Source organism: Muscardinus avellanarius, assembly GCF_963383645.1.
Source record: "Muscardinus avellanarius genome assembly, chromosome: 3".
NCBI lineage: Eukaryota > Metazoa > Chordata > Mammalia > Rodentia > Gliridae > Muscardinus > Muscardinus avellanarius.
The window spans coordinates 115084760-115095472 of NC_137788.1; the positions used below are offsets into that span (position 1 = coordinate 115084760).

At 49.5% G+C, this 10713-nt stretch overlaps 1 protein-coding gene across 1 annotated transcript; it reads right to left on the bottom strand.

The window, feature by feature from the left end:
- On the bottom strand, nt 1-10713 carry CREB3L4 (cAMP responsive element binding protein 3 like 4; the record flags this gene model as incomplete). Its single annotated transcript, XM_080692866.1, has 9 exons — nt 1-220; nt 1675-1771; nt 1916-2000; nt 2467-2535; nt 2661-2767; nt 2870-2962; nt 7929-8044; nt 8185-8413; nt 10540-10713. 9 exons carry the CDS (start codon nt 10711-10713, stop codon nt 27-29), a joined length of 1164 nt encoding a protein of 387 aa, XP_080548992.1. The 3' UTR covers nt 1-26.

Below are 10713 nucleotides of genomic sequence, written 5' to 3' on the forward strand. Positions count from 1 at the left end.
GCAGGCAGCGTGCAGGGGGGGAGGGCTCACATCTCGTCCGAGCGCAGCACGGCTCTCAGGCGCCTGCTGGACCCCGTCTTCACTCCCGTCTTCTGGAGCACAGTCCCCGCTGAGCCGTTAGCACTCGGGGCTCCACGGGGCTCCCCCAGTCTGGACTCCACCGCTGGAGTGTCTAGATGTTCAGTCCTGTCCTTGTGGGTCAAGATGTTTCTGGAAATCACTGCCAGGTGAAGGAGGAACAGGAGAGCGTTCCTTTGGCTGGCTGGGGACCCTAGTCAGGATCCACAGGGCGCTCCCAATTTTTTTTTGTACTAGGGATTGAACCCAGGTGTACTCTACCTCTGAGCTATACCTCAGCCTTATTTATGGGGCGGGGGCACTGAGAATGGAACCCAGGGGCATTCTCCCTCCAAGCTACACTCCCAGCCCTATTTTAGTTTTTATTTTAAAATAGGGTCTCAGCTGGGCGTGGTGGCGCACACTTATAATCCCAGCATTTTGTGAGGTTGAGACAGGAGGATCGTGGTTCGCGGGCAGCCTCAGTACTTAGGCCTTTTGCGACTAACTTAGTGAGACCCTGTTTTGGCTGAAGGCGTAGCTTGGAGGTAGAATGCTCCTGGGTTCTGTCCCCAGTACCATAATCAATCAATCAATCAATCAATCAATCAATACATGGTCTCAGTAGGTTAATGAGTCTCACTACTTGCTGAGGCTGTCCTCAAACCTGCATCCTCCTGTCTCAGCCTCTCAAGTACTGGGATTACAAGCCTATGCCACCACGCCCAGCTCCTATTTTTGTGTGTGTGTGGTGCTGGGGTGGAGCCCAGGGGCTTTCTACCTCCGGGCTACACCCCCAGCCCTGTTTTATACTTTATTTGAAACAGGGTCTCACTGAGTTGCCGAGAGCCTCACTCAGTAGCCGAGGCTGGCTTCGAACCTGCGCCATCCTCCTGTCTCAGCCTCCCAAGGGCAGGGATCACAAGCGCCGGCAGCACGCCCGGCTCTCTATTTTGTTTTCAACTTGGAAGCAAGGTGTCCCTACATTGCTGAGACTGGCTTTGAACCTGCCATCCTCCTGGCTCAGCCTTCCGGGTAGTAAGATCACAGGCAGGAGTCACCACACCTGGTTTATTTTTTAAATTTTGAAACAGGGTCTCACTAAATGGCTGAGGCTGGCCTCAAACCTGCCATCTTCCTGTCTCAAAGAGACTGGGATTACAGGTGTGCACCCCCAGACCCAGCCTCTCCCACTTCTTCTTTTTCTTTTTCTTTTTTTTTCTTTCTTTTTTTTTTTTTTTTTTTTTTGGTACTGGGAATGGAACCCAGGGGCATTCTTCCTCCAAGCTACAACCCTAGACCTATTATTTATTTGTTTGTTTGTTTGTTTGTTTATTTATTTATTTATTTTGCAGTACTGGGGATGGAACTCAGGGGCATTATACCTCTAAGCTACACCCCCAGCCCTATTTTTTATTCTTTACTTTGAAACAGGGTCTCACTAAGTTGCTGAGAGCCTCACTAAGTAGCTGAGGCTGACTTCGAACCTGCGCGATCCCCCAGTCTCGGCCTCCCAAATGCTGGGATGACAAGCGTTCGCCACCAGGCCTGGCTCTCTCCCACTCCTTGACCACGTGAACCTGAAGGAGCCCCCTGCTCAGCGGGGGAGCCTCTCACCTCCATGAGGCTGGTAATCCTCGGGCCCAGCTTCCCGTCGACCCTGAAAGGGGCTGAAGCTGGGCACGATGACGAGAGCCAGGGAAAACAGGAGGATCTGGAGGTGAGCAAGGTGACCCTTGGGTTGTGGGGACAGCGAGGAGGGGAGCCGGGGACAGTGAGCCGGGGCAGCTGGGGCTGTGAGGAGGGAGGGGCAGGGAAGGCGGAGGGGCTGGGAGAGAGGGGAAGTAGACCCAGGTACCAGGACCACGGTGCTGGTCTGAGCAGCTTTGTTGGAGGTTTGAGTGATGAGCGCCTGCAGCTGGCGGAGCTGAGCCACCAAGGAGCTGGGGAAAGAGGAATGAGGAGTTAGGATCTTCTGGGGACAGGGGCCCAGGAGTGATGGCCCTAAGCCGGGCGTGGTGGCACACTTGGGAAGCTGAGACGGGAGGATCATGCAGGTTCGAAGCCAGCCTCAGCTACTTAGTGAGGCCCTTTGCAACTCAGTGAGACCCCGTTTCTAAAAATAAAGAATAAAAAATAGGGCTGGGGATGTAACTCAGAGGTAGAATGCCCCTGGGTCCCATTCCCAGTACTGCAAATAAAATAAAATAAAATAAAATAAAATAAAATAAAATAAAATAAAATAAAAATAGGAGACTGGGGGTGTAGCTCAGAGGTAGACTTGCCCCTGGATTCCATCCGTAGTGCCACAAAACAAAAGATGACACCCCTGCATGTTGCACCCCCACTCCACACACACACACACACACACACACACACACACACACACACACACACATGTGCACTCACATGTTATGCCTCTCCAGCTCCTGGACTTTTTTCTGAAGTTCCTGGTTCTGAGCCGAACAGGCTGCCACTCTAGGGGGCGTGGAGGCAGGACAGATGAGGCTTGGCCGCCATGCCTGCCCCGTGCCCGCTCTGCCTGCCTTGGGAGCGAGGGGACCTGCAGGGCCCCTGGGAGCCAGATCCCCAAGCCCAAGTACCTGCTCTCCAGCCCATCGATGTATTCCTTCTTCCGCCGCCGGCTGTCCTGAGCCGACCGCTTGTTCCGGATTTTCCTCCTGACTTTTTTGAGGACCCTCTCCTCGGCCTGGAGGCACAGGGCGTATCAGCGTCCTGGGGGCCCTTAGCCCCCAGCCTCTCCTGCTCTTCCCCAACCTGGAGGCCAGGGTGGGTTTGGGGAGGGCCTTACCTTGGTGAGGGGCAGGTGAGAAGGCAGAGCGACTCCTTCCTGCCCCAGCAGACGCTTCTCCTCATCTGTCAGGAACAGGGCTTGACAGGGCAGCTGGAGGAAGACGGTGAGATGGGGGGAGAAGGGCGCCCCATCCCCATGCCAGTGCTCCCCCATGCCTCTATAGGCCTTCTGAATGGTGACTTTTTTTTTTTTCTTTCTTTCTTTCTTTCTTTCCTTACTTACTTATGGATGGGACCCAGGGGCATTCTACCTCCAAGTGATGCGTCAGCCCTATTTTTTAAAATATTTATTTATTTATTACAGTATTGGGAATGGAACTCAGGGACATTCTACCTCTGAGCTCCACCACCAGCCCAATTTTTTATATTTTATTTTGAAACAGGGTCTCACTGACTTGCAAAGGGCCTCGCTAAGTAGCTGAGGCTGTCCGTGAACCACAATCCTCCTGTGTCAGCCTCCTGAATGCTGTGATTACAAGCGTGAGCCACCATGCCTGGCTCTATTTTTATATTTATTTGAAAACAGAGTCTCACTAAGCTGCTGAGAGCCTCATTAAGTAGCTGAGGTTGGCTTCAAAACTGCAAGATTCTCCTGTCTCAGCCTCCCAAGTATTGGGATTACAAGCGTGCGCCACCACGCCCGCCTCTGACTTTATTTCTTATTTGGAAACAAGGTCTGACTAGGTGGATGAGAGTCTCACTACTTGCTGAGGCTGTCCTCGAACCTGCGATCCTCCTGTCTCAGCCTCCCAAGTACAGAGATTACAGGTTGTGCCACCAGGCTCGGCTGACAGTTTCCTATCTGTACCAGCAGTAGCTCCAGTTTGAGGAAAGCTAAGGGCAGAGACTGGCTTCAGATGGGATCGGGGCCCAAGCCACAGCGCACTCCTGAGACTGAAGAAAGAGAGGATGTGGTTTTGTCGTATCTGGTCCAAGGACATAGCATTCTGAGCCGGCTCTGGTCCCTGCTCCCCGAACATGGCTGCCTCTGAAGAGGACCTGTGGCCTTCGCTCCAGTGGGGTTTGCTAGCTTACTCTCCTTTCCATAGCAGGGAAAAGATTAGGCTATTCGTTTCCAGTTGCCAGAGCTTGTTATCCCGTCAGCCACAGGGGCAGGCAGCCTGGAATGGAGCTCTAGGGTCTGAGCTCCATCTTTCAGGCTGAGACCTGTCCCCTCCCAGACAAGAAACTCCCCAAGGGCAGCCAAGCTTGGGGCGGTCGACCTCAGCCCATCGCCAAGTGACCTGCTTTCTCTCTAGCATCCTTCTCCACAGATTTAGGCTTCACTTTGTGACCTAAAGAGATGTGCCTTATTTTTTTTCGTGTGTGTGTGTATGTGTGTGTGTGTGTGTGTGTGTGTGTGTGTGTGTGTGTGTGTGTGTGTGTGATACTGGGAATGGAATCCAGGGGTCTTCTACCTCCAGGCTACACCCCAGACCTATATATTATTATTATTATTATTATTATTATTATTATTGTTATTATTATTATTCTGGTGGTGGAACCCAGGGGCATTCGACCTCCAAGCTACACCATCTGCCCTATTTTTTATTCTTTATTTTGAAACAGGTCTCACCGAGTTGCAAAGGGCCTCACTAAGTAGCTGAGGCTGGCTGCGAACATCGAACTTCCTGTCTCAGCCACCTAAATGTTGGGATTACAAGTGTGCGCCAACACGCCCATCATCATCATCATCATCATCAATAATAATAATAATAATAATTATTATTATTATTATTATTATTATTATTATTATTATTATTATTATTTTGCAGTACTGGGGATGAAACCCAGAAGCATTGTACCTCTGAACTACACCCCAGTTCTATTTTTTTTTTTTTTTGCTGGTACTGGCGTTCCTGGAAGCCCTTCTACCTCCAGGCTACACTCCCAGACCCATTTTATACTTCTTTTTTATTTGGAAACAGGGTCTCTTAAACCAGCAGGGATTACAAGCGTGCGCCACTGCACCCGGTCCCAGTTCTATTTTTATTCTTTTTTGTGTGTGTGTGTGTGTGGTACTGGGATGGAACCCAGGGGCATTCTACCTCCAAGCTACACCCCTAGCCCTATTTTTTAGTCTTTTTAGTTTTTGAAATAGGGTCTCACTGAGTTGCAAAGGGCCTTGCTAAGTAGGTGAGGCTGTCTGCGAACCGTGATCCTCCTGTCTCAGCCTCCCAAATGCTGGAATCACAAGCATGCACCACCACGCCGGGCTTCCTAGAGAATTTTATCTCTAAAAATAAAACAAGCTGAGTGTGGTGGTGCATGCTGTAATCCCAGCACTTGGGAAGCTGAGACAGGAGGGTCACAGGTTCGGAGCCAGCCTAAGCAATTTAGGGAGCCCCTCTGTAACTTAGTGAGACCCTGTTTCCAAATAAGAAATAAAATCAGGCTAGAGTATAATGAGGTAAAATGCCTCTGAATTGAATCCCTAGTACCAAAAAAAGAAAAAAAGGAAGAAGGAAGACAGGCAGGCAGGCTAAGACCTGTTCAGTGCCTTTTGGACGTCCTACCCCCACCCCCTCTACAGTCCCTGTCTGCTACTTTATAGCATGGCTGAGTCTGAGGTTTCCTGCGCCCTGGGTCCCGGTGGGAAGTTTGTTGTAGCCCCTTCTCCCCACACTGTATCCACTAACCTGCTGAATCCCAGGCTACCTTCCCAGGTCTGTGTCCTGACTCAAGGCTTAGACAATGTTTCTGGTTGAACACTGTAATACTGTCCTAAACTAGCAAGTTTGGAATCCCAGTACTTGGGAGGCTGAGACTGGAGGATCACAGGTTTACTCAGCCTCAGCAACTTGTGAGGCCCTCCATCATTTAATGAGACCTTGTTTCAAAATAAAGAATAAAATAGGAAGACCCACGTGGCACCGCATATAATCCCAGCATTTGGGAGGTTGAAACCGGAGGACTGCGGTTTGTGCACAGTCTCAGCTACTTAGCGAGGCCCTCTGCAATTTAGTGAGACTCTGTTTCGAAATCAAGAATAAAAAATAGGACTGGGGTGTAGCTCGGAGGTCAAATGCCCCTGGGTTCCATCCCCAAACCTGCAAAAAAATTAAAAAAAATAAAAATTAAAAATTAAAAAAAATAAAGAATAAGCCAAGCATGGTAGGGCACACTTGTAATACTCTTGCTTGGGAGGCTGAGACAGGAGGATCGCACAGGTTTGAAGCCAGCCTCAGCTGGCTTAAGAGACCCTGTTTCCAAATAAAATATAAAATAGGTCTGGGAGTGTAGCCTGGAGGTAGAAGGCCTCTGGGTTCCACCCCCAGTACCACCAAAAATAAAATAAAAATAAATAAAATAAAAAATAAATAATACAGAATAAAAAATAGGACTGGTGTGTAGCTCAGAGGTAGACTGCTCCTGGGTTCCATCCCCAGTACCAAAAAAAAAAAAAAAAAGAATGAAATAAGGCTGGGGTGTAGCTCGGGGTAGAATGCCCCGGGGTTTAATCTCTAGTACCGAAAAAAAGAAGAAGGAGAAGGAGAAGGAGAAGAAGAAGAAGGAGAAGAAGAAGGAGAAGGAGAAGGAGAAGGAGAAGGAGAAGGAGAAGGAGAAGAAGAACAGACACACTGTCAGGGTCTTTCTCCAGAGCCCTGTCCCCAAATTTCTTCTCCCATCTTCTCCTTAACCCAGTCAACACTGTTACTCCCAATGGCTCTCTCTTCCTGGTCTTCTGTTTTTTCCCCCCCACTTACAGTATGAAGATTGGACCTGGGGTCTTTCTACCTCTGAGCTATAGCCCCAGCCATGTGTGTGAATGTGGGGGGTACTGAGATTGAACTCAGAGGCATTGAGCTTGAACTCAGAGGTACTGAGATTGAACTTAGAGGTACTGAGATTGAACTCAGAGGCACTGTATCTCCAAGCTATACACCAGCCCCTTTTATTTTATATCATGAAACAGGATCTCTCTAAGTTGCTGAGGCTGGCCACAGACCTGATCCTCCTGTCTCAGCCTTCCAAGTACTGGGGTTACAGGCTTCGGTGCCACCATGCCTGGCTCTGTCCTGGCACTTTTTATTGATTTATTTTTATTTTAGAACCCGGTTCTCGCAGCTGGGTGTGGTAGCTCACGCTTGTAATTCCAGTACTTGGGAAGGTGAGACAGGAGGATCACAGGTTCACCGCCAGCCTCAGCAATTCAGTGAGGCCTCCTGCAACTTATTGATACCCTATTTCAAAATAAATAATAAAATGAGCTAGGTGTGGTGGCACACACTTGTAATCCCAGTACTTGGGAGGCTGAAACAGGAGGGTTGCCAGTTCACAGCCTCAGCTACTTAGTGAGGCCCTTTGCAACTCAGTGAGACCTTGTTTCAAAATAAAGAATAAAAATAGGGCTGGGGTGACACTCAGGGCTAGAATACCCCTGGGTTCCATCCCCAGTACAGAAAGAAAGAAAAAAAGAGAAAGAATAAAAATAGAACTGGGGGTATAGCTTGGAGGTAGAACGCCTGTGGGTTTGATCCCCAATACCCAAAAAAAAGCATGAAAAGAAAAGAAAAAAGAAACAGGGTCTTCCTAAATTGCAAAGGCTGACCCCTAACCTGCAATCTTCCTGTGTTAACCTCCCAAGTACTGGAATGCCAGGCATGAGCCACCACACCTGGCATTTCTCTTTTTTTTTTTTTTTTTTTTGGTGCTGGGGATTGTACTCAGGGGCATTCTGCCTACAAGCTACACCCCAGCTTTTTTTTTTTTTTTTTTTTGTACTGGGGTTAGAACCCAGAGGCTTTCTACCTCCGGGCTAAACTCCCATATCTATTTTATATTTTATTTGGAAATGGTCTCACTAAGTGGCTGAGAGCCTCACTAAGTAGCTGAGGCTGGCCTCAAACCTGTGCGATCCTCCTGTCTCAGCCTCCCAAGTGCTGGGATCATAGGTGTGCACCACCAGGCCCAGCCCTCTCATGCCCTTAAAGTTGCTGTGATGCCTTGGTCTCACAGACCCAGTCCACAAAAAGCGGAGCAAAGACAGTTCCTCCTAGGCCCCCCTTGCCTCTTGCTGCCGGTGTGAGGCTCCCCCAGCGGACCCTAGGACTTACCAGGGCTGTAGGAGGCACTGGGGTTACAGCGGCCATCCTGGGAAGGCTGTGGGCATTAAAGGGCAGCTCACTGACCACGCAGGCAGTAGGCATCAAACATGGCGGGCTCCACTGGTCTGAAAGAGACAGAGTGGGAGGAAGCGGGAGGTTCACGTGGTGGCTGCAGGGTCTGGGGGTACCGGTGGGGAGCGCGCTGAGCCCCAGGGCTGGGATTGGGCGCGAAGGTTGTGAGTCTCTTTCCAGGAGCAGCGCTCACCGAGCTGGATGAGTGTGGAGATGAGCCCTAAGGTTGGCCCAGCGCCCCCGTGCCCCTCCTGCAGGGCGCCTGCGTCCTGGGCAGCCTGGCACGGGGCCGGGGGGCTGGCGGGGCGGCCCGCGTCCTCAGAGTGGCCGCTGTCACTGCCCGGAGACGCTTCCGAGCAGTACACCTTATTGGGATCAATGAAGACCTTTGGAAAACCTTCAGACTCACTCTCGCCGAGGCCCTGTAAAAGGAGGAGGGTTGTTGAGAGTCGGGAACCCATTTGGAAGTGTTGTGACAGCAGACTTAGACCCTGCACGCTTTCTTGGATGTGTGGAAGTTGCAATTCATGTCTATGTTAGAATCATTTATTTATTTATTTATTTTTGTGGTACTCGGGGTGGAACCCAGGGGCTTTCTACCTCCGGGCTAAACTCCCAGACCTATTTTCTATTTTATTTGGAAACAGGGTCTCATTAAGTTGCTGAGAGCCTCACCAAGTAGCTGAGGCTGGCTTCGAACCTGTGAGATTCTCCTGTCTCAGCCTCCCAAGCGCAGGGATTACAGGCGTGCACCACCACGCCCAGCATATTTATTTATTTATTTATTATTTATTTATTTATTTATTTATCTATCTTTTTGAGGGTCTGGGGATGGAACTCAGGGCATTCAAACTCCGAGCTACACCCCCAGCCCTATTTTTTATTCTTAATTTGAAACAGGCTCACTAAGTTGTAGAGGGCCTCACTAAATAGCTGAGGCTGTCCTTGAAATGTGATCCTCCAGTCTCAGCCTCCCAAATGCTGGGATTACAAGCGTGCGCCACCACACCTGGCTCAGAATCATTTATTTATTTATTTATTTATTTATTTATTTATTTATGGTACTGGGAATTGAACTCAGAGGCATTCTACCTCCGAGATATAGCCCCAGCCTGATTTTATTCCTTTTCTTTTTTTTTTTTTTTTTTTTTTTTTTTTTTGCGGGTCTGGGCATGGAACCCAGGGGCATTTGACTTCCGAGCTACATTCCCTGCCCTATTTTTTATTCTTTATTTTTTGAAACTGGGTCTCACTAAGTTGCAGAGGGCCTCAGTAAGTAGCTGAGGCTGTCTGCCAACCATGATCCTCCAGTCTCAGCCTCCCAAATGCTGGGATTACAAGTGTACGCCACCACGCCCAGCTTGATTTTATTCTTTGTTTGTTTGTTTGTTTGTAGTACCGGGGATGGAACCCAGGAGCATTCTACCTCCGTGCTACACCCCCAGCCCTATTTTTTATTCTTTATTTTAAAACAAGATCCCACTAACTTGCCAAGGGCCTCACTAAGGAGCTGAGGCTGTCTGTTAATCGCGATCCTCTGGTCTCAGCCTCCTGAATGCTGGGATTATAATTGTGTGCCACCATGCCCGGCCCTAGTTTTATTCTTTATTTTTGAAACAGGGTCTCTTGAACCCGGTGTGGTGGCTCATGCTTGTAATCCCAGCATTTGGGAGTCTGAGACCAGAGGATTGCAGTTGGAAGATACCCTCAACCACTACCTAGCGAGGCCCTTTGCAACTCAGTGAGACCCTGTTTCAAAATAAAGAATAAAAAATAGGGCTGGGTTTGTAGCTCGGAGGTAGAATGCCCCTGGGTTCCATCCCCAGTACCGCAAAAAACAAAACAAAACAAAACAAAAAACACCACCTCACTGAGTTGCAAAGGGCCTCACTAAGTAGCTGAGGCTGGCCGTGAACCATGAGCCTTCAGTCTCGGCCTCCCAAATGCTGGAATTACAAGCGTGCACCACCACACCCAGCCCGATTTTATTCTTTATTTGAACAGGGTCTCATTAAATTGCGGAGAGCCTCTGTAAGTAGCTGAGTCTGGCTGTGAACCTGTGTGATCCTCCTGTCTCAGCCTCTCAATGACAGGGATTACAAACCTGCACCACCACACTGGCTTTTTTTTTTTTTTTAAACAAGGTCCCACTAAATTGCTGAGGCTGGCCTCAAACCCATGATCCTCCAGTTCTAGCCTTCCAAGTACTGGGATACAGGCTTATGACACTATGCTCCCCCCCACCTTTTTTTTGGAAACAGGATCTCCCTCCCTCAGTGGCTGAGGGGTCTTGCTAAGTTTCTGAAGTTAGCATCCAAACCTGCGATCCTCCTGACTCAGCCAGTACTGGGATTACATGCAAGTATCACTATACCCAGCCCAAGCTCTTTTTATTTCTTATTTTGAGACAGGGTTGGAATAAATTGCCTAGGCTGGCAATTTATTAATCTTCAATCCTCCTGACTCAGCCTCACCAAGTACTGGGATGGCCACGTCGCCCGCTGGGTCTCAGCCCCATTCCTACCCCACCCCTCACCAGCACACTTACACATCCCTGGTCCCCACTAGACTCCCAGCCTTGCAGCCCTTGTTCTTGGGACCTAGCCACCGGAACCTCCGGAGAGGAGCAGTGGAATCCCAGCTCCAGGAAGGACCCGGCGGGGAAGATGTCTTCTGTAGGTTCCAGCATTGCATCCAGCAGTTCAGGGGAGCCGAGATCCAT